Source organism: Poecilia reticulata, chromosome 9 (genome assembly GCF_904066995.2).
Source record: "Poecilia reticulata chromosome 9, P_reticulata-male-v2, whole genome shotgun sequence".
In the NCBI taxonomy this organism is placed as follows: Eukaryota; Metazoa; Chordata; class Actinopteri; order Cyprinodontiformes; family Poeciliidae; genus Poecilia; species Poecilia reticulata.
The window spans coordinates 201,943-226,745 of record NC_088838.1 but is presented as its reverse complement, the minus strand read 5'-3'; the positions used below and the strand labels follow the sequence as shown (position 1 = coordinate 226,745).

General features: G+C 40.8%; 1 protein-coding gene across 3 annotated transcripts in view; it reads left to right on the top strand.

The window, feature by feature from the left end:
• Nucleotides 1-24,803, top strand: part of pias2 (protein inhibitor of activated STAT, 2) — a 57,661-nt gene that overhangs the window by 28,812 nt on the left and 4,046 nt on the right. For 2 of the 3 annotated variants that reach the window (XM_081611160.1, XM_008402246.3), the window contains 4 exons: nucleotides 635-768; nucleotides 6,872-7,067; nucleotides 16,464-16,600; nucleotides 16,700-16,737. In XM_081611160.1, coding sequence (XP_081467286.1) covers nucleotides 635-768; nucleotides 6,872-7,067; nucleotides 16,464-16,600; nucleotides 16,700-16,737 — 505 coding nt within the window. Of the gene's footprint in view, nucleotides 1-634; nucleotides 769-6,871; nucleotides 7,068-16,463; nucleotides 16,601-16,699; nucleotides 16,738-19,937; nucleotides 21,713-24,803 lie in introns of those variants that run through there. The other variant, XM_008402247.3, reaches the window with a different exon arrangement.

The following is a 24,803-nucleotide window of genomic DNA, read 5'->3' as shown; positions in this document are numbered from 1 at the left end:
GGAACAGGACCTCATTTCTCATCTTGAGATGACACCTTAACCTTTTCTGACTCTAGACCATGATCTTGGATTTGGAGTCACTGATACTCATCCCACCTGCTTTACAATGAGCTCTAGCAAAAACTGTAGATCTTGACCTGATAAAGCCAATCGAACCACATCATCTGCAAAGAGCAGAGACATGATCCTAAGGCCACAAAAATGTATCCCCTCAACACCTTGGCTGCACCTAGAAATTATGGCCATGAAAGTTATAAACAGAATTGGTGACAAAGGGCACCCTTCATAGAGGAAACAAGCCTGACTTACCGACTTATCACTTGCTCTACTAGTACCATCAACTGCTTCTGGGGTCCCACAGGCCAAAAAAGACCCAACAGGATTCCTTCTTTAACCTGATACCATCCCTTACTTCAATAGTTGTGTAAATATTTTTTTTAATTTGAGCTATTTCTTACTTATTTGGTTATTTTTTTATTGCTTTATTATATTTAAATGTTTAAGCTACTGGTGATCCAGGTAGCTAATGTCACTTTAAATGAGATGTCGAAATAAACTTTGACTTAACTGAGAGAAAAGACAAATTTATTCAAAAAGGGTAGTGAATTAAGTGAATATTTTACTCTCTTCTCAGTTTATTCTTGGAGATCCTTAATGACTGCTCAGATGTTGATGAAATCAAATTTCAAGAGGACGGGACCTGGTGCCCAATGAGACCGAAGAAAGATCCGTTCAAGTTCTCTGTTCATTCAGTTGGAAAAGAAGAATGTAAGTACATAATATTTTCTAATCACTTAGTACCAGTATAATACTTATAATAGGAAAATAAGTCATTAGAATTTAGTTATATACTGTCTTGCAAAATTATTCATACAGCTTGAACTCTTTTACGTTTTGTGATGCTACAACCACAAACTTGTGTGTTCTAAATTTTTTTTAGAACTATTCAAGCATTGCATAGTGGAAAGTAGTGGATTGAAAGATATGCATAGTTTTGAGAATAAAAAAGTGCAAAAGGCATGCATGTATGAGTGTAACTCATACATAAGTTCCTCATTTAATAGTTAATTTTTTGCATGTTCACCCTTAACAAAGATTAGTTCTAAATTCAGATTAACCACAACAATATTTTTGAACCAAACTTAAAGGGTTGTACAGAGGTGCAGGATTAAAGTCCTGCAGCCCATGCAAGGACAAGGGGACAGGGGGATAGGGAGGACAGGGGAGAGACAAGGGGGATAGGGGGGCTTTGCTTGAGCAAGGTGCCCCTGCTCAAGCCAACACATGTCCATACCCATCTGATGTTTGCCATTGACCATCTGGATGTTCCGGAGAAGGTCATGTGGTTTGATGAGAAAAAAAAATGGTGCTTTTTGGTCCAAACTACACTCACCGTATTTGGAAGAAGAAGGAGGATGAGTACAACCCCAAGAATGCAATCCCAACTATGAAGCATGGAGGTGGAAACATCACTCTTTGGGGATGCTTTTTACAAAGATGACCGTCTCCTTCCCTCAGTATATGGAGAGCCATTTCAGCCAAAATTAAATAAATAAATAAATGGGTGAAATAAAAAATGAGTAAAATAAATCACTAAATGAAGAAAAGAAGTGAAATAAATACAAAATTAGTTAAATAATTTAGCTTTTTCATTAACCCAATTTTTCATTTATTTATTTTCATATCAATTTCACTGTTTCCCTTTTTTCATGTATCTATTTTTCATTTACCCATTTTTCATCTATTTTTCATTTAACCATTTTCTAATTTAGCTTTATTAACCCAATTTTTCATTTCTTTATTTTTCATATCAATTTCTCAATTTCTCTTTCATTTATCTATTTTTTATTTATCCCTTTATCCATTTACCCATTTTTCATTAATTTATTTTTCATTTAACCACTTTTCAATTTCCTTTTTTTATTAACCCAATTTTTTCATTTATTTATTTTTCAGATTATCAATTTCTAATTCTCTTTTTCATTTATCTATTTTTCATTAATCTATTTTTCATTTGTCCATTTTTCATTTATCCCTTTATCTATTTACCCATTTTTCATTAATCTACTTTTTAATTTAACCATTTTCTGATTTCCTTTTTCCATTAACCCGATTTTCCATTTCCCAGTTTCATTAATCAATTTCTCATATATCCCTTTTTTATTTACCCAATTTTCTTTTATCTATTTTTCATTCAACATTTGTTTGAAAAATCTTTACTTTTCCCATTTTCCAATTTCCCTTATTCATTTAGTATTTCCTTATTTTCTCATTTATCACATTCTATTTCCCCGCAAAACTTAGAAAAAAAATAAATGCAAATGAGGAGAGGCACGTCATCAGGCTACAACTTCCCCTATTGGTTGGTTAGCGTCACACCCATACTTTGCTTCAAGAAAGATGGCGACCTACTAACGGGTTATCAATAAGCTGAAGCTCATTAACTTCATTAGAAAATAGTGTTATTACTCCTGGCTTTAGTTTTCGTGTTGCCGCTCAGACAGAACGTGTTTCAGTTGGCGGCTCTCATGGACTCAGAGCTTCACCGTCGGGAGTTTTTATAGTTTGGACGAAGCGGCCGCTGAAGTTGGCTTACGATTGAAGGTTCGGGACACCTTCGTAGCTACCAGCTGTGATCCAACTATAAGGAGCAACTTTACTGTACATCGTAAGTGAACTGCAATATCCAGAGGCAGCTCTATGGAGCATCGACCTGAAAGAATGAGAGTGGAGAGCCTTGGAGATCTGCATCAGAGGCCATCTTTCAGACATGCACCGCTGCTGTCCGTCCAGGATCCTCCGGTTGCCCAGACGTTACACGGTAAGCTAGTAACGCTGATGTTTGTTTTCCAACTACAGTCATATTTAATCAATGGGGCTCAATTACGATAACGGAAGGTTTTGAGTTGATCTCGGCAATAGGTGACAAACTGAACGTCTCCAGGATGTTGAGGCCCAGCACGTCCTCTGATCCAATACATCTTATTAAGGATAAAATCAACAAAACGTCTTCAAATTAATGGCCCAACAAAATTAATAATCTCAGTAATTATTGTGTCAACAAGGTGTTGCGCCTCGGTACCATTACAAAAATAGAGACTCAAAGACCCTGATGAGCAGAGCAGTAAACCCAGCAGATTAACTAATCTCTCCTGGGTTTGTGGAGCTCAGGCGGTTGCCACGGCAACAGGTTGATTAAACAACAGTAAACGGGTAGGAGTGGTTTAGAGTGGATGTCGTTATTTTACCTTTGCTGGGATGCATCACAGCCGCTGTAGTTTCTGAACGTTCAATAAACGACAAACTTGGACTAACTACCTCGTTCGTCTGCGACTATATTTCATTAAGTAACAAACAAATGGCTTCTACCGCGATAATTAATTGAAATTAAATTAATATTTTTTACGTTTTGTGCTCTCTGGCATCTTGCTTTGAGTCTGAGAGGCTTTTCATGTATCAAACATGCTATTTATTTAGTGGAAATATTGATGCAATAAAACTCTCCAAAATAACCTTTTTCAACTTTTAAACTCCACTGTTGAAAATGAGAAGCTGACATTCACAAATGACATTGAAATAAATTCTAGTCCAACTTCTGGTTTGTTGCGATTCTTTTAGATCCTGTTAGAGGAAAAATATCCCAACTTCACAAGATGTGGCTTTAACCTAACTCCTGTCAGTCTGAAGCTTCTCATATTTAGGTCATCAAACCAAAGTTCAGATCTACCATAACTGGTTCCATCGCCACCAGGTCAAAAGTACAGCTTTTTGGCGCAGCACATTCATTAATGTTTCCATCATGTATGTTTTCAGATGCAGACCATCCTGCAGGCCTCTGGTCTCAGTGTTTCCCTTCAGACTCCCAGTGGGCTCACAGCTTCAGGATGACCAGAGACCTTCACCTTTCTGGAGCAGGAAACTCGGCCAAATGCACTGGTGACACATTCATTTAAGAAATGTGGCTGTTCTTATACCATTGATATGCAAGAACCGTCTGTATTTTACCGTTTTGAATAAACAAAATGTTTTATTATGAAATCTGTGTTCCTTCTAATCTGTGAAGTTCTAATTTAATCAAATCTCATGTTTTCACGTCCCAGAGACAATAAAATGGATTGATTGTTTGTGGCTTAAAGTAAACGAAGCAATCTTAATAGAACAAAGAAAATAGAATACAGATTGAAAGTTTTGGACCTGTTTTATTTTTTGGTTTCATTACACTGAAGACTCTTCAACATGAAGCTAAACAGTGAGTGGAGGACCTTGTATGTACGACAACGTAGAAATGAACAAACATGACATATTGGGTTCTTAATAGCAACCCTAGCAGTTATTTTACACAGCTTGGTTTATTGAATAATGATTGTGTTCATTTACAGACGCCTTCAATTGGAAATCTGCAATCTGAAGTGTCAGTGAAATAGTTTAACCAGTCAGTCCTCAGGTCGTCTGCCCTGCATGTTTCAGGCCTCAGTAAATGTCTGCTAATGCTATCGTTTGTATCAGGTGCTCTGGAACAAACACTTTAAAATGTAAAATGTTAATGTCCTGTGTAACAGAGTGATATAGACAAATGTTTTCATCTCATTGTGTCATTTTCACTCTATAGCTGAAGCTCATCACATTTCTGGATGTTCTGTGTTTCAGTTAAATTGAAGTTAGCAGGTTTTTAATCAGGGCCACAACACCCTGTGTGTGTTGGGTTTAAGAAAAGAGGCTGCTCTGTTTGAGCACCAGCATTCATTTTTCCTCTGATGTTTGGGTGAACTCTTCTCTGTGGAGGTCGGCCGTCTCTCTGGTTCTTCCTGAAGGAGACCCATCAGGAGTTCTGGTGCTGCTCACAGTGCAGACGGTTCTCCTCACTGTCAGCCCTGGTCCCTCTCAGCCAGAACCTCCAGTCATTCTGTTCCTTCACCCTTGAATAAACATAACAACAGAATATGTTCTGGGTGTTATGATTCATTTGTTAATTGAAACAATGTTTAGTATCAAAATAAGATTAATTTATTTCCTTAACAGTTCCTTCTCCTGTTCCCTCAGAAGGGCAGAGTTTAGGAGTGACTAATTACATTTACTTAAATATAGTTGAGTAACTTTTTGAAACTCAAATGAACTTTTAGGAATACTCTTACTATGCTGAACTTTTTACTTTTACTCAAGTGTTACGTCCACCAAGGGCACAACATATTTGAGGACACGAGACAAAAAGATGAGGGTTTAACAAAATGTTTTATTCATAAATTCTCTTCACTTGGATTTTCTTAGGTCAGCTTCTTCTGATTTTCTGCGAAGAAAATGGCGTTAAGGCCCTCAGATCCCGTGTCCCAAAAGTAAAGAAAAACAAAACCCCAAAAGTATTAACAGAAAGTTGGACCTGGTGAGCCGATCAAACAGAACAAAACGGTACAGCAGGGGGCCGACCCTATACAGGGCCGTCGAAGCCCCTACTGGTACCGGACTAAATAAAAAAAGAATCTAATGAAAAGAGAGATTGAAAACAGGACAACCGGTCCCACCAGGCCAAAATCACAAGAATAGCAACCAAAGGCTAACAGAAATACCACATGGCAGGCTGGAAAGTCAGCTGCGGCCCACAGCGACTGGACGTGCGCGCACCGCGCGGGTGGAGCGAGCGGAAACGGGTGGAAAAGGCGGAGCTCAGGCAGGAAGATGGCGGGGCTCTCAACATGCCGAAAGCCAGCCTATTTATAGGCGGACCAACAGCGCCACAAATTAACGTAATTAAATAACCAAAAAGGAATTATCCAAACTCCAAAATAGATTAACAAGAGGTCATTCAACTAAAGTCTATAAGAAAACAAGGAAAAGAAATAGACAAAAATGATAATGTGCCCGAAGCACATAACATCAAGTCATTTTATTATGAAGCATCACTATTATTTAAACAAATTTTTCATTTTGTTTGTAAAATACCAAAATTTCCACTGAACTTTATATTTTGGGCCTTCTAATTGTGTAATTTTCTTTAAGATATGAAATAATTGATAACTTGATCAGTTACTCAGTACTGATCAACTTTTTACCAAATGCTTCTTTACTCTTGTTTAATTTCTTATTCAGCTACTTTTTACTTGAGTAAAAACATGTTGTAGTGCTACTGTTATTCCTGGAGTATAAATTGTGGGTCCTCTGTCCACCTCTAAGGAACAGTAACCAAATGTTGAGGCACACGTTGACCAAAAACAGGCAAACTAAGGTGGGCAAGTTATGCATCCACAAAGAAATACTTAAATGAATAGTCATATTTACTTTATATGCATGTGGGCCACACTTGGCACACCTCAGGGATGTAACCAAGAGAGACAAAGGTTGTAGCACGAGTTCAGCTTTTATCCATTCTCCATTCTGTACCATCACTAAAGGTCACTGTATTCAGGTTGTCTGTTTACAAAGGTAAAAAAACAAGGCGATCGATCGAAACCACTCCTACCTTTTTAATGTCATTTAATCAACCTGTTGGACCATTTTTTTGAACACGTTTTGTTGATTTTATCCTTAATAAGATACCCAGACCCAGGTTTGAACTGAGGCCGGGCCGTCCCAGCCCAACAGTGCAGGAGGGCATTCAGGCTCTATAACCATCACTGCTCTCAATAAACCCAATAACTATTTTACATTCCTGTTGTTATTTGCAGTTTTTCTAATTTTCTAATTTTTGCTGCTACTTACACAAATATCCACAATTCTGTACTGGGTCACTTTAAAATGCCCAGACAAATGCCACTTGGTCGGTCCCACAACCCCTTTCTGAAGCATGCACATGAAGATCATCGGGATAAAAATAAAAATGAGTAATTGATAAGCCAATACTAATGTTAATGGTGATATATCATGCATTTATATTTTTCAGCCACAACTCCTTTACACCAGTCATCAGTGGTAGTCCATCCTGTGGAACCCAATCTCAACAAGAAAACTGATGTAATTGATCTGACACTAGAAAGCTCCTCATCTTCTGATGATGATGATGATGATACAAGCACAACCCCCCCATCTAAGAGACAGTGCATTTACATCTCCAAGAATGAGGAAATTCATGCTAAAGGGTAAGCTGAATTTAAAGTGTGCTTTGATTAACATCAATAGATCTGTTAAAAAGATGCTGTATGTAAATCTTTACACATAGGTTATTCAGTATTCACAACCACCTTCAGCATGTTATGTTACTATTTGCACCAAAATATCTTTCATATATATATATATAAAATTCTCGCTCTTTCTCACACTCACACACACATATATCCTCTGAGCTCGGGTCCTCTACCAGAGGCCTGGGAGCTTGAGGTTCTCCTCCAGTATCTTGGCTGTGCCTAGAACTGCACATTCTGGACTGAGATGTCTGATGTTGTTCCTGGGATCTGTTTTAGCCACTGCTCCAGTTTGGGGGTGACTGCCCCGAGGGCCCCGATGACCACAGGCACCACTGTGGTCTTCACCCTCCAGGTCTTTTCCAGTTCCTCTCTGAGGCCCTGGTATTTCTCCAGTTTCTCCTTTTTCCTGATGATGTAATCACTTGGTATTGCTACATCCACCACAACGGCTTTCCTCTGTTGTTTATCCACCACCACAATGTCCCGTTGGTTCTCCATTACCATCTTGTCTGTCTGGATCTGGAAGTCCCACAGGATCTTAGCTCGGTCATTCTCCACCACTTTTGGGGGTGTTCCCCACTTTGATCTCGGGGTTTCCAGTCCATATTCTGCACAGATGTTCCTGTACACTATGCCCACCTCTTGGTTATGTCGTTCCATGTACGCTTTCCTAGAGATGTGCCGATCAGGTTTTTTCCTGCCGATACTGATACCGATCACCCATGAGGGCCGATCATATAATTATTATATTTAATTATATTAATTATTTAATTATATTATTAATTATATAATTATTATTATTTTTGTTTTTTATCATAAGCACTACATTATGTGGAAAAAGGAACCATGAATTCACCTTAATTTAGACAAAAACTTGTTTTTAATAAATTTTTCCAAGAAAAAAACAGGCATTGTGCAAATTGTACTACTATCAATAATACTATCTTTAACAGACTGATAACATATGGAGGCTCTGAAGAGGCTAAATAATGCAGAGTCGAAATAAAACCTCTCAACATTGCCAAAAAAATTCAAGTATAAAACTTAACATTCAAAGGCAAATATAGGATCCATTACAATAAACAATCCTGAGTTACTGAATGAAACCTTCCTGATAGCATGGCGGCTAGCTGATTACTGCTAGTTCTGAGTGGCGGTTTCTGACTGAGCTGAGTAATTATGCAGAGCAGGGAGGAGATCGATTATTTTTTTTGCGCAGTATGAAGGAAAGAGGAGACGAGCTGCACAGACAGGCTGCGAAATGAGAAGCAATTGATCGGTATCGGCAACAAGAGCCAATGATCGCCGATCACTGATCATGCACTTTTTCACGAAAATTGTCCGATTATGATCGGTGACCGATCAATCGGCACACCTCTACGCTTTCTCTGCCAGCAGGGAGACGCACACACGCACACACACACACACACACACACACACACACACACACACACACACACACACACACACACACACACACACACACACACACACACACACACACACACACACACACACACACACATATATATTATAGCTCAATGGGTAAGTCACCAGTCTTTCACCCGGGAGACCCTGGTTCGAATCCAGGCTGGGACAAAAAAGATACAACAGTGACATTGAGCTATCCAGTCCTTAGAGTCCTTAGGCAAGACCCTTTGAGCTACATAGCCTACCTCATGCCATGAGAGACATTGATAAGCATGACATGCCAGCTCAGACGTCGCCCGGCCAAACAAGGTGCTGGGGAACCAGAGCACCTTGATGAAAAATGGGCTACTGGAACAAGACGGAAATGACATCCCCACTTTAAGAAAACAAAGAAAAGAAATAGACAAAAATCATAATGTGCCCGAAGCACATGACAAATACCCATACCTGAAGCCCTCGAAACTGCCAAGCCTTGGCCAGCCGCCTAAAGAGATACACAATGCACAGTGGCTAACCACAGCAACCTCCCTGAACAAGCCCCGGTAGATGTGGCAGATGTCCAAGAAAGAGTCTCAGGTATGAAAAACTGGACAGCACCAGGACCTGACATGATCCATGCCTACTGGCTGAAGAAACTCACTATACACAATATACACTGTACAAAAAGCAGCAGTCTTAATTCAAACCTCAGACTGATCCCCTGCCTAAAGGAACCTCAGACTGAAGAGCTTTCAGCCTCCGAGTCACTTAAATTGGCTCTTTTAAATACCAGATCTCTCTGTGCTAAAGCTCTATTAATTAATGATTTCATCACTGAGCATAATATTGATGTTTTATTTCTGACAGAAACATGGCTGAATGACAATAATGAAGCAATCGTACTAATTGAATCAGCGCCTCCTGCGTACAATTTTTTAAGTGAGAATAGAAAACACAAAAAAGGAGGAGGAGTGGCTTCAATATTTAAGAATACCATAAAAACACCAACATATGTGGAAAATTTCTTTGCGGACTTGAATGAGCTTCTATCTCTCATATGTATTGATTACGATTGTTTGATAATTGTCGGTGATTTCAACATTCATGTTGACAACCTGAAGACCGAGGGGCTAAAAAGCTCTGTAATATATTAGAGAGTTTTGGTTTAACACAACATGTCAAACAAGCAACACACACTCAGGGACACACACTGGACCTGGTTATCAGTAAGGGTGTGAATATTTCCAATGTCTCTGTAACTGATGTCACCGTGTCGGATCACTTTGCTGTTTTCTTTGACAGTTCTTTATCCGTTAACCCACTTGTACAAAATGCTACTATCACAAAACGTACTTTCACAGAAAACACAGCAGAAACATTTAATCAAATCTACTCTTCTTCCTCACTCTTAACTTATAGTGAGGTAGATAAGTTGGTGGATGATTTTCAGTGCAAACTTTCAGATATCATTGATTACATTGCCCCCATTAAAGTAAAGGTTGTGACTGGTAGGAAGAAATCTCCATGGAGAAATGCACAAACAGTTCAATCTGCAAGACAACTCTGCCGAACGGAAATGGCGTAAAACTCAACTGCACGTTTATTATGACATCTACAAAGAAAGACTACGTAACTATCACACAACACTAAAACATGCAAGAGAGGCTTTCTTTGCAGATGTCATAAACAAAAACATTAACAACACTCGAGCTTTATTTGCAACTGTTGACAGGCTCACAAATCCTCCAATGACGTTACCACCTGAACTTCAATCTAATGCCTGCAACAAGTTTTCTAGTTTCTTTTTAGAGGAAATTCAAAAGATCAGAGGATTAATCTCTGGATGTCCTACACACATTTCTTTAAGAAAGTCCTGCCTGTTGTTGCTAATGATCTGATCCAAATAGTAACTCATCGCTCTCTTCAGGTGTTTTTTTCCCCCAGGCTTTGAAAACAGCAGTTATCAAACCACTAATAAAAAAGAACAATCTGGACAAATCACTACTGCAGAATTACAGGCCGACCTCTGACCTCTGACCTCCCATTCATCAGCAAAATGATTGAAAAAGCTGTTTTTAAACAATTAAATAACTTCCTAACAATAATGAATTGCTTTGACTCCTTCCAGTCTGGTTTTTGTGCTCAGCACAGCACAGAGACTGGCCTAGTCAAAGTGTTCAATGATATCCATATAAATACAGACTGTGGGAGAACCACAGTGCTGGTTCTGTTGGACCTCAGTGCAGCTTTTGACACTGTTGACCACGACATTTTACTGAATCGACTGGAGAGTTGGGTCGGACTCTCCGGTCCAGTTTGAATCTTACATAAAGAACAGAGATTTCTTTGTTTCAATCGGAAACTTCTCATCAGAGAGGTCAAAGGTCACATGTGGGGTACCCCAAGGTTCAATCCTAGGACCCCTTCTCTTTAATATTTATATGCTCCCACTGGCTCAGGTTATAACAGGAAATAGGATTAGCTACCACAATTATGCGGATGATACACAGCTCTACATCACGATGTCACCGGGTGACTCTGAACCCATCCAATCACTGAATAGATGCTTAGAACAGATCAATGTGTGGATGTGCCAAAACTTTCTCCAGCTGAACAGAAACAAAACTGAAGTTATTATCTTTGGACCTAAAGAGGAGCGAACTAGAATCAATGCACAGCTTCAGTTATTGCAACTGAAAACCAGTGATCAGCCCGAAACCTGGGAGTAGTGATGGACTCTGACCTGAACCTTCAGAGCCACATTAAGACAGTCACAAAGTCGGCCTTCTATCACCTGAAGAACATCTCTAGGATTAGAGGACTGATGTCTCAGCACGATGTAGAGAAACTCATCCATGTGTTTATCTTTAGCCGCATTGATTACTGCAACAGCGTCTTCACAGGTCTGACTAATAAATCAATCAAACAGCTGCAGCTGATCCAGAAGCTGCTGCTGCTGTTCTGACTAAAACCAGGAAGATAGAGACATAACACCAGTTTTAAAGTCCCTACACTGGCTCCCTGTAGCTCAGAGAATAGACTTTAAAATACTGATGTTAGTTTATAAATCACTGAACGGTTTAGCACCACAATACATTAAAGAGCTGTTGTCGCTGTACCAACCATCTAGACCCCTCAGATCTTCTGGTTCTGGTTCTGCTCTGCATCCCCAGAACCAGACGAGGAGAAGCAGCATTCAGTTTCTATGCACCACAAATTTGGAACAAACTTTCAGAAAACTGTAAAACAGCTGAAACACTGAGTGCCTTTAAAAATCAATTTAAAACCCACCTGTTTAGAGTTGCTTATGGCTAAATTAGGATTAGAGTGTGGGTTTAGTATAGCATTTCTGCCGGATTTTCACAAAATATCAGCCACGACATTGGACAAGGGAACCAACAAGTTCATGTCATCGTTTTTGGACGACATCAAGGTGTTTGAGCCACGCGATGCCTCTAACATTGTGCGCGTCACAGAGAAATGATACGATGAGGAAAACAGCAGATCCTCACACCCTCAGCATAAATATAGCTGTGGACAAGATCACTGATGCCTATTGTTCTTGCAAGGGTGGGTAAGTCAGGCATTCATGGTTTTGAGGGTTACTTTTGAAATCAGTGATTTCTGTTGTTGGCAAATGTTTGAGTGTGCCTTGGCCTGACACATTGTACTCGGTGCTAGTGTGGCTAACACAATTACAGTGAAGTAAAAAGCCTTTTCAGGTAAAATAAAATCTTTAGTCTATGTCAGATATGGTACACATTGCATATTGATCTGTTCAGCTGACGTAAGACTGTATTACAGACAGGCTTCAAGGTGTAGAAGTTGTATCGGTAATGCCATTACGCTGTACTTAGCTAAAAGGTTTTCATAATGGATGTGCTTATTATCCCCATTCACTAAACACAAAGAAAGCAAAGCAATACTTACACCAGCAGACACTCCTTTGTTCTTATTGATCCTATGACGGTTGAGCAGCAAATGCGGTCGTGCACAAGCTTTGATCCAAGCAAGACATTCCGTTTCAGATTTTGGAAATCTGTGAATTTTAGTTCCACAAATATGATCATTATACCTGACATCGCCTGTACAGGTACCCCACTGACAGTGGAGAACCATTCTTTTTCGAGTCCTGACGCAAAAACTTTCTGCTGGTCTGCTAGTTCACAATGTACATTAGCATGTGTTAACTGCTGTAGCTTGTGTTTGTGAGACAGTCACGCACGTGGTAGCTGCACTGTGACGTGAAATGGCCATTTGCCAATGAAACGCGGCCCCTGTGGTAAGGTCCATTGTGGTGGTGGATAAACAAGAGAGGAAAGCCGTTGTGGTGGATGTAGCAATACCAAGTGATTACAACATCAGAAAAAAGGAGCACGAGAAACTGGAGAAATACCAGGGCCTCAGAGAGGAACTGGAAAAGGCCTGGAAGGTGGAGACAATAGTGATACCTGTGGTCATCGGGGCCCTCGGGGCAGTCACCCCCAAATTGGAGCAGTGGCTAAAACAGATCCCAGGAACAACATCAGACATCTCAGTCCAGAAATGTGCAGTTCTAGGCACAGCCAAGATACTGGAGGAGAACCCTCAAGCTCCCAGGCCTCTGGTAGAGGACCCGAGCTCAGAGGATGAGAGAGAGAAAGAGAGAGACCCCCCTCTGAGGGTGAGAAGGGAATTTTATATATATATATATATATATATGTGAAACACCAGAGCAATAGAGGCTCAGATCTACCACACCAGACAAGACCCAAGGTGTAGGTTGTGCAAGGAGGCCCCTGAGACAGTCCAGCACATAATAGCAGGTGCAAGATGCTGGCAGGGAAAGCGTACATGGAACGACATAACCAAGTGGCGGGCATAGTGTACAGGAACATCTGTGCAGAATATGGACTGGAAGCCCCGAGATCAAAGTGGGGAACACCCCCAAAAGTGGTGGAGAATGACCGAGCTAAGATCCTGTGGGCCTTCCAGATCCAGACAGACAAGATGGTAATGGCGAACCAACCGGACATTGTGGTGGTGGATAAAGAACAGAGGAAAGCCGTTGTGGTGGATGTAGCAATACCCAGTGACTACAACATCAGGAAAAAGGAGCATGAGAAATTGGAGAAATACCAGGGCCTCAGGGAGGAACTGGAAAAGACCTGGAAGGTGAAGACCACAGTGGTGCCTGTGGTCATCGGGGCCCTCGGGGCAGTCACCCCCAAACTGGAGCAGTGGCTCAAACAGATCCCAGGAACAACATCAGACATCTCAGTCCAGAAATGTGCAGTTCTAGGCACAGCCAAGATACTGCGCAGAACCCTCAAGCTCCCAGGCCTCTGGTAGAGGACCCGAGCTCAGAGGATGAAACAGACCACCCGCGGAGGGGGAGAAGGGAATTTTTTGTGTGTGTGTGTGCGTGTGTGTGTGTGTGTGTGTGTGTGTGTGTGTGTGTGTGTGTGTGTGTGTGTGTGTGTGTATAGTACAGACCAAAAGTTTGGACACACCTTTTCATTCATTTTCATGACTATGAAAATTGTAGATTCATACTGAAGGCATCAAAACTATGAATTAACACATGTGGAATTATATACTTAACAAAAATGTGAAACAACTGAAAATATGTCTTATATTCTAGATTCTTCAAAGTAGCCACCTTTAGCTTTGATTACTTCTTCGCTCACTCTTGGCATTGTCTTGATGAGCTTCAAGAGGTCGTCACCTGAAATGGTCTTCCAACAGTCGTGAAGAAGTTCCCAGAGATGCTTAGCACTTGTTAGCCCTTTTGCCTTCACTGTGCGGTCCAGCTCACCCCAAACCATCTTGATTGGGTTCAGGTCCGGTGACTGTGGAGGCCAGGTCATCTGGCCTTCTTGGTCAAATAGCCCTTACACAGCCTGGAGGTGTGTTTGGGGTCATTGTCCTGTTGAAAAATAAGTGATGGTCCAACTAAACGCAAACCGGATGGAATAGCATGTAAGATGCTGTGGTAGCCATGCTGGTTCAGTATGCCTTCAATTTTGAATAAATCCCCAACAGTCACCAGCAAAGCACCCCCACACCATCACACCTTCTCCTCCATGCTTCACGGTGGGAACCAGGCATGTAGAGTCCATCCCTTCACCTTTTCTGCGTCACACAAAGCTCTTTGTACTCTTGTAGGTTCCTCAGCTCCACAGGAACGCTCTCCTCATCCGAATCGTCAGCAGAAGGGTCCTGCACGCCGTGGTAAAACGCCGCGCGCTCGTCCTCGTTTTTCGGACTGACTGACCTTCATTTCTTAAAGTAATGATGGCCACTCGTTTTTCTTTACTTAGCTGCTTTTGTCTTGACAAAATTCAAATTCTAACACTATATTCAGTAGGACTATCAGCTGTGTGTCCACCTGACTTCTGCACAACACAACTGATGGTCCCAACCCCATTTATAAGGCAAGAAATCCCACTTATTAACCTGACAGGGGAAATGAAAACCATTTCAGGTGATGACCTCTTGAAACTCATCAAGAGAATGCAGAGTGTGCAAAGCAGTAATCACAGCAAAAGATTGCTACTTTGAAGAAACTAGAATATAAGGTGTATTTTCAGTTGTTTTACACTTTTTTGTTTAGTACATATTTCCACATGTGTTAATTCATAGTTTTGGTGCCTTCGGTGTGAATCTACAATGTCAATAGTCATGAAAATAAAGGAAACTCATTTAATGAGTAGGTGTATCCAAACTTTTGGTCTGTACCCTTTGCTGTTAGAACAGCTTCAACTCTTCTGGGAAGGAGTGTGTTTATGGGGATTTTTGACCATTCTTCTAGAAGTGCATTTGTGAAGTCACACACTGATGTTTTACGAGAAGGCCTGGTTGTCAGTCTCCGCTCTAATTCATCCCACTGCTCTAGAGTCCAGTGGCAGGGTGCTTTACACCACTGCATCCTTTGCATTGCACTTGGTAATGTATGGCTTGGATGCAGCTGCTCCACCATAGAAACCCATTCCATGAAGCTCTCTGCACACTGTTCTTGAGCTAATCTAAAGTATTGGAGGTCTATTGTGATGGACTCTGCTGGTGGCGACCTCTTTAGCATTTGCTGACCCCACTCCGTCAGTTTATGTGGTCTGCCACTTTGTGGCTGAGTTGCTGTCGTTCCCAAACACTTCCATTTTCTTATAATATAGTTGACTGGAATATTTGGGAGCAAGGAAATTTCACGACTGGATTTGTTGCACAGGTGGCAACCTGTCACAGTTCCACACTGGAATTCACTGAGCTTCTGAAAGCGACCCATTCTTTCACGATTGTTTGTATAAACATTCTACATGCCTAGGAGCTTGATTTTATACAAGTGTGGCCATGGAGGTGATTGGAACAACTGATTCCAATAATTTGGAAGAGTGATATATTCTGTGGCTTTTCCATTTCATGCCTATTGAGTTTTTGATAAGCGCCACAGAGACCGTTTTGGTTGTCCAAGCTTTAAGAGACAAGTTGTCCTAATATATGCACATGTGGCTTTTAAACTTGACTCATACCTTTATAAATTCTCCAAAGAAACATGAGTTCTCACAGAAGTATATAAATGTCCATACAGGTCAGCCTGTGTCCAGTTTGAGTGAAAGCAGGTGCGCACGATCCGTGCCGATGTAAACTTAAGAGATCAAGCCGCTACAGCGGCCGATGCGCAGAGGCACACTCCCAGTTCAATGCATCAACTATAAAAACTATAAACCCATCTTACAGGAATAATTCTGCCCTGCCAGTAAAAAGCAAATAATACACTGGGGGGGTGGGGGGGAAACTGGGTGGTTTCCTCCTTCTCATATTTTTCTATTTTGCTCTTTTTCCAATTTTTCATCTCTTATTAAAAGAAGAAATCTTGAATTCACAGCTCTATAAAATATATCAGTACAAAGTACTGTGTTGACTGTGATCCTGAGTGGTTCCCATTTTCCTGTTTTCTGTCAGCGTGTTGGCGTACCAGCCTTCTCTTCGTATGCCGAATGTTCCAGGGCTAGAACAGTCATACCTTACCTCAGCGATTGCCGAGTATGCAGTTCCTTTTCGCCCATCTACCCTAAGTTCCATTCCTACTGAATTGCAAAGTAAGTTAGTAAAATATGCCCAATTTTGCAATTAGATTTGATATTTGCACTGCCCCTAACTACTAGTACCATTAACTTTGTGTTGCTTTGTACTTACAGGTCTGGATTTGTTTTCATTAATCCCAACAGATCCTCAGGTAAGCTTAGTGGTTTTTTTCATTAGATAATGTCTATTAATTTGTCATGTCCAAGCTTTGATAAAAAGAATATAAATCTGGAAAATTAAGAGAAAAATCAAAGCTTTTATTAATACTTTGAAGGTCAATGGATGAAATACCACAGTATCTCTAAATTGTCATATAGTCAACTAAGCAGCAGACAGGCCTAAAGATTCTACTGTAAAATTACTAAAGCACTCCCAATCAAAATCTTAAAACCAGGATAAGTCAGAAGTATTGTCTTTTCCTACAGCTGGATCATAATACCGTAAATGGGTCTTCAAAATGTAAAAGGATACAGGACTAACAGATGAAACAAATACGGCAGGCAATTTAATAAAAAATATTTGATGTACTCCTAGATTAGCACTTCCGCTTAATTTTTGTGCTTATGCCCTGTCTCAAAGTCTAGTCTAGCGGTTCTCAACGTGGGCAGTACCGCCCCCCCAGGGGGTGTTCAGAGGACGGCAGGGGGCGCTGGCAGACATTTTTACAAAAGGGGGGCGCTGGGATGCCTTTGGGGAGCGTTTGGTTGAAGGTAAACTTTACACCTTAAATGCACAACAATACCAGTTTAGACTTTGAGCAACTTGGTAAAACTGTATTGTGTAACATTAAATCATGCTTGGCTGCAACTGTATCGGTGGCAGCTCTTCTTCTATTCAGTGTTTGTTAGCTTCTGTTAGCTTCTTGGCGCAGCTTCGTTCTCCCGCTTCTGGTAGCTAAAATCACGATGCCCTCACTGTGTATCCCTCTGAAAAATGAACCCATTTAAATAAGGAAATAAAGAAATCCCTCCATGTGTGATACCACCATAGAGAGCGTACATTTTATGGCGTTAACACGGAGCTGTAAGTGGTCCGGTATGAAACGGGTGATAGAACAACACAGCACTTTTAAATTTCAATAATCAGAATGCAGAAATTGTTTCCGTTGTTTTAAAAGGTTTATGTCAGTCTGTCTTTTCCCCATCGATACGCTTCCCGACCGCCCTGCACCTTAGGGGGTTAAAAACTCTGAAACAGCAGAAGCGGGACATAAAACGGAGCGACGAACTAGATGTGAATTATGGCATAAAAACAGAGAATCCGACGCTGAACAGTGAAAAATCAACACATGATGTGAAACACATGACGATTAGACGGCGCAGCAGGTGATGAGTGAAGATTACTGATGATGAGCGTCAATAAATGATAAAATAAATCTAGCAACATAAAAAAAACTAAAGTGGACATAGCAATAAACCAAGAGAGGATAAAACTAATCAAATGAAACTAAATGGAAATGAATGAAGAACAAAATGCAAGAATAAACTAAGAAACTAAAGTAAATACAGAGGAATAAACTGGTATGGCAAGACCTTTCGAGCAATAATTAATACAGAGACTGTATGGCAAGAATAAACAGACACTATTTCCAGATAAAATAATATTGTTGAAGTGCCATGGGTTTGTTGAGACCACATCTAGTACTGAGAATAAATATATCTTACAGACCATAACAGTAAAGAACTGATCACTTATTTATGTTTTTAATTAGATTTGATATATTTATTTCTTCAATATTATTTTTCATGTCAGTGTTATTGTCATGAGGCTGATGACTCCATGACACTTTCAATTTGACTCATTTGATTTGATTAAGAACCAGATTTGTTCTTTGTAATTTCTGCCCAGTACAACTATTAATCTATAATCAATAGACAGGTCTATATAAAGATATAATCCATGTTTCTGTCTCATATTTGTATGGCATTAAAAGGACCTGGAACTTTTGTTTTTCCACTGAAAGCTCTGGTTTGCACAATAAATGCCATGTGGGTGAAATTTTATGGATGATACTCTGATGTCCCATTCTCCTGAAGGCAGCACAGAGCTGCACCACCAGAAACTGACAAACACTGAAGAGAAGAAGAGTTATGATTAATGTAGTTACAGTTCTATCCATGTTGCAGAGCTCAGTCGTTTTGCAAATAGTTCAAAGTTTAAACTGGCATGTTGAACATCTTTTATCTGGTCATTTTGTGGAATATTTAACAACTAGAAAATGGCAAAGAATAAGAATATTTTTTCACTCTTATTGGCTGCTGTTAGGTCTACCAATTTTAACTTGAATGTTCATTGCATTTTTCATAGACACCTGTGAAAATAATTTCTATTCCCATGACTTTTTTGTTCTCTGGGAAATTATTTGATGATAAATACAGAAACAAGCATAAAAATCAAAACATCTACAATAGTGATAATTATATTAATAAAATAATGGTCAGTGCAAAGTACCCTACAAATTTTTTGGTGGGGTGCGGTGACGGAGCTGGATAAAGGCTAGGGGGGCGCTGGCCCAAAAAAGGTTGAGAAACACTGGTCTAGTCGGTCGTGGCAGATGGCCATTCACACGAAGCCATGTTCTGCTAGAGGTTTCTTCCTGTTTAAAGAAGAGTTTTCATACTAGTTGTCTCTAAATGCATGCTATGCATGAGAGATTACTAGAAAGTCTGTGACAATGCGATTGTCCACTGTGGCCATTTGTTCATCCACAAGGAGTGAATGACTCCATCCATCCATCCATCCATCCATCCATCCATCCATCCATCCATCCATCATCCATCCATCTTCCGCTTATCCAGGGTCGGGTCGTAGGGGTAACAGCTTAAGAAGGGAGGCCAAGACTTCCCTCTCCCCAACCACTTGTTCCAACTCCTCCGAGGGAATCCCAAGGTATTCACAAGCCAGTCGAGAAACATAGTCCCTCCAGCGTGTCCTGGGTTTCCCCGGGGCCTCTTCCGGGAGTGCCCGGAACACGTCACCAGGGAGACACCCAGGAGGCATCCTGCCCAATCCACTTCAACTGGCTCCTCTCAAAGTGAAGGAGCAGCGACTCTACTACGAGTCCCTCGGACACCCTACAGAGAAAACTCATTTTCCCTACTTGTATCCGTGACCTCGTTCCTTCGGTCATGAGCCAAATGGTCATGACCATTGATGAGGGTAGGAACGGAGATCACGCGGTAAACTGAGAGCTTCACTTTTTTGGGTCAGCTCTCTCTTCACTACGACAGACCGGTACAGCACCTGCTTCACTGCAGATGCTGCGCCAATCTGTCTGTTGGTCTCCCACTCCATTTTTGCCTCTTTCGTGAACAAGATCCTGAGATACTTAAACTCTTCCTCTTTGGGCAGGACATCCCATGAGGACCGATGAGCCGGAGAAGGCACTCTACCCTGTTCCAACTCAAGACCGCAAAAGGGTGCCTTGGATTCAGAAGCACTGATCTTCATCCCGGCCACTTCACTCTCAGCTGCAAATCGCTGCAGTGAGAGATATAGCTCACGACCTGATGAAGACAATAGGACCACATCATCTGCAAAAAGCAGAAATGCAATCCAGAACGGATCCCCTCTACACCTCGGCCGCGCCTAGAAATTCTGTCAATGAAAGTAATGAACAGATTTGTGACAAAGGGCAGTCTTGAAAGAGTTGAACTCTCACCAAAAACGAGCCTGACTTACTGCTGGTAATGCGGACCAGACTATGACACGGTCATACAAGGACCTAACAGCCTCGTATCAAAGGGCCCGGTACCCCATATTTCTGGAGAACAGGGCTCCCCGAAGGACACATTTGAACGCCTTCTCCAAGTCCACTAAAACCCATGTAGACTCAATGTCCTTCACAATCCCCCAGAATGTGTTCTAAGTTCTCCCGGTGATGGGAGTTAAAGCTCCATCCCACAGTAGACTCTGCCAGATGTTCCCAGCTGACCTTCACAATACGTTTGGACCTGCCAGGTCTGACCAGCATCCTCCCCAACTACTGGAGCCAACTCACCACCAGGTAGTGGTTAGTAGACATGTCTGCACCTCTCTTCACCCGAGTGTCCAAGACATGTGACCGCAGATCCGACGAAATGTCGATCAGCCATGCGTCAAGGTGAGGCAGACTATTTCTAGCCAGAACCTCTCAACCTCACACACTAGCTCAGGCTCCTTCCCCAGCAGAGAGGTGACATTCCACATCCCAAGAGCCAGCTTCTGCAGCCAAGGATCGGTCCCCACCCTCAGCCACCACCCATCTCACACTGCATCTGACCCATTGTCCCCTCCCACAGGTGGTGATCCCATGGGAGGGGGGACCCACATCTCCTCTTCGGGCTGAGCCTGGCCGGGCTTCGACACCCCACCCAGCAGCGAGCTCGCATCTGGGCGAGGGAACACTGGAACTAATAGTCTCACTCATCATAAGGGGTCTTCGGGCTGCGCTTTGTCTGGTTCCTCCCCTAGGACCTGTCTGCCTTGGGTGATCCTACCAGTGGCACGAAGCCCCAGACAGCATAGCTCCTAGGATCACTGGGATAATCAAAACCCTTAACCATGGGTTTTGATTATCCCTGGAGGGTATCGACCCCCCTCCATGGGGTGGATACCTCTCCATGGTGTGAGAGGTCGATACAATCTGCTAGGTTTTTTTAGATAGAAAACCTTTTTTTAAAAGGACTCAGTTTGGAGAAGTTCACTATTTTTTTTTTTAGATGAGCTTTATTTCTCATCAGCTGTTTGGTAATGTTGATCCATGTCTCATTATATTAGGCCATCATTCGTCATTTGATGTTTTAAATGGGTTTTACATCAGATGAACATGCAAGGGTGGCCCAAAAGGAGTATGACAATATGCAGGAAAGTCCTTTTACAGGCACGCATTGTGAACTTCAGCATTGTCCTGTTGAAAGATGCAGTAATCACCACACCAACAAAGACCCTCTGTCAAGAGGAATAGTTGCTGTAACATCTCTATATAACCAGCTGCAGCTTGCCCAGCCTGAAACCCCATTGTTATGTAGGACACCGTCTGGACCATCAAGACTGTTTTTTTTCCCCACATCGGCAAATATTACTTTTTTCTACTTTTCAAAATCCCGTTGCTTGGAGCTGTGTGAAGCTGACACCCCACCCATGTCAAAAAATTCAGCAAATAGTCTGAATGGTTAGTGCTCCGTTTGTGCAGTTAAAATTTTCGTTTGTGCAGTTTTGGTTTCTGAGATATTAAAAATTATTTTTTAGGTCATCCAGAGTTCACCATCACCCCATCTTGCTCCAAAACAAACCAAAGTGGGCTAGTTCATTAGTGCTCCGTTTGTGCAGGTTTGTGCAGTTAAAATTGTCGTTTGTGTAGCTTTGGTTTCTGAGATATTAAAAATTATAATTTTGGCCAATGACGTCACGTCACCCACCGCAGTGAAGATAGTTTGAGCTCCGCAGCGTTTAGCTCAAGGTTGATCCGATTTATGAACGCTAATATCGGCCAGCGGTTCTCCACTGCTCCCGGCCGCAGCGCCCGGAGGTTCACTTAGGAACTGTCAACAAATTACCGAACCAAACATTCCTGTCAAATAAATGTTAATAAATTACTTGAATTGTAACCGACTGTCAGTGCTAATTCATGCTTTTACATGAGACAAAATAGCATCTATTAAAATTTAAAGTCATATACATTATTTTCAATAATCAGATTTTCAGGCATCAGATTAGGATGCCTCCTTGTCGCCTCCCTAGTGAGGTCTTTTGGGCACGTCCTACCTAGAGGAGGCCCACAGGAAGACCCAGGACACGCTGGAGGGACTGTTTCATGGCTGGCCTGGGAACGCCTTGGGATTCCTCTGGAGGAGCTGGAAGAAGTGGCTGGGAGAGGGAAGTCTGGGCCTCTGCTGACCCCGCAACACGACTGCGGACAAGGGGAAAATGATTGATTGATTTAATGATAGATTGATTTTTCTTCAATAGCTTATGGGTCATGAGACCCATGAGTTAATTGGGTCTTATTAACTCAAAGTCAATGTGAAATTATACTACCACCTATAGGTGGTGCACACTCCTTTTTATTCCTTGTCAGTGGGTCACATGAAATTTAAGCCATTAAACACCAATCATATTTATTAATTTGTAGATTTAAATTATGTAAAAAATTGAAAAAGATCTAAAATGGGGAAAAATGAGGGTGCCTCATCTTTAATGATTTGTAAAACAATTTCAAAGTGGTTTTGAATCAATAGGACACATGTCTTGGAAGCTATACAAAAACATCCTAAATTTTGACAAAGAAAAATGCTAAAAAAATACAAAAGGATTAAAAAGGAAAACAAATGACTGTGCCTCATCTGTGCAGACTAGTATAATTATTTCAAAGTGATTTTGAGTCAATACTTCACATGACCTGGAAGCTATTGAAGAAAATACTATATTATTTAATATTAAAATTATTGAAAATAATATGACTTTAAAATTTAATAGATGTTATTTTGTCTCATGAATTAGCACTGACAGTCGGTTACAATTCAAGTCATTTATTAACATTTATTTGACAGGAATGTTTGGTTCGGTAATTTGTTGACAGTTCCTAAGTGAACCTCCGGGCGCTGCGGCCGGGAGCGGTGGAGAACCGCTGGCCGATATTAGCGTTCATAAATCGGATCAACCTTGAGCTAAACGCCGCGGAGCTCAAACTATCTTCACTGCGGTGGGTGACCGTGACGTCAGTGGCCAAAATTCTAATATCTCGGAAACCAAAGCTACACAAACGACAATTTTAACTGTACAAAAGGAGCACTAACGAACTGGCCCACTTTGGTTTGTTTTGGAGCAAGATGGGGTGACGATGACGTCATCGGCCAAAATTATAACTTTTAATATCTCAAAGACGAAAGCTGCACAAACGAAAATTTTAGCTGCACAAACGGAGCACTAACCATTCAGACTATTTGCTGAATTTTTTGACGTGGGTGGGGTGTCAGCTTCACACAGCTATGATTAAAATGGATGTATTTGTAGTGTGATGAAGACATAACCTGTGAAGACATTTTGTGGTCTTTAAGCTATTTCTCACAGACACAATGGTTCAGAGTAGGGGATTAGTCTTCTACTTGATTTTTTTTTGTTTTCACAGCATCAGGATCTTTTAAAAAATATGAAGATCTCATTACTCTGCTCAAACTTTGCAGAGATTGTTCAGTACAAGAGGACCTACTTTTGCAAATCCACAGACCTGCCAGTCAATTCAATGCACAGAAAGCTTTTTGACTTAATTCTCTAGACCAGAGTTTCTCAACTGTTTTTGGGCCAGCGCCCCCCCAACCTTCATCCAGATCTCTCACCGCCCCCACCAAAGAATTTGCAGGCTACTTTGCACTGACCATTATTTTATTATTAATATTACTATTACTATTGTAGATGTTTTGATTTTTATGCTTGTTTCTGTATTTATCATCAAAAATAATACATATAATAATATAAAAATAATACAGGCGTCTACGAAAAATGCAATGAACATTCAACTTAAAATTGGTAGGCCTTGCAGCAGCCAATTCAATCAGAGTGGAAATAATATTCTTATTTTGTGCCATTTTCTAGTTGTTATATATTCCACAAAATGAGCAGATAAAAGATGTTCAACATGCCAGTTTAAACTTTGAACTATTTGCAAAACGACTGAGCTCTGCAACATTAAAACATGGATAGAACAGTAACTACATTAATCATAACTCTTCTTCTCTTCAGTGTTTCTGTGGGAATCTGGTGGTGCAGCTCTGTGCTGCCTTCAGGAGAATGGGACATCAGAGTATCATCCATAAAATTTCACTCACATGGCATTTATTGTGCAAACCAGAGCTTTCAGTGGAAAAACTAAAGTTCCAGGTCCTTTTAATGCCATTTAAATATGAGACAGAAACATGGATTATATCTTTATATAGACCTGTCTATTGATTATAGATTAATAGTTTTACTGGACAGAAATTACAAAGAACAAATCTGGTTCTTAATCAAATCCTAATGAGTCAAATTCAAAGTGTCATGGAGTCATCAGCCTCATGACATTAACACTGACATGAAAAATAATATTGAAGAAATAAATATATCAAATCTAATTAAAAACATAAATAAGTGATCAGTTGTTTAAGATATATTTATTCTCAGTACTAGATGTGGTCTCAACAAACCCATGACATTTCAACAATATTATTTTATCTGGAAATAGTGTCTGTTTATTCTTGCCAT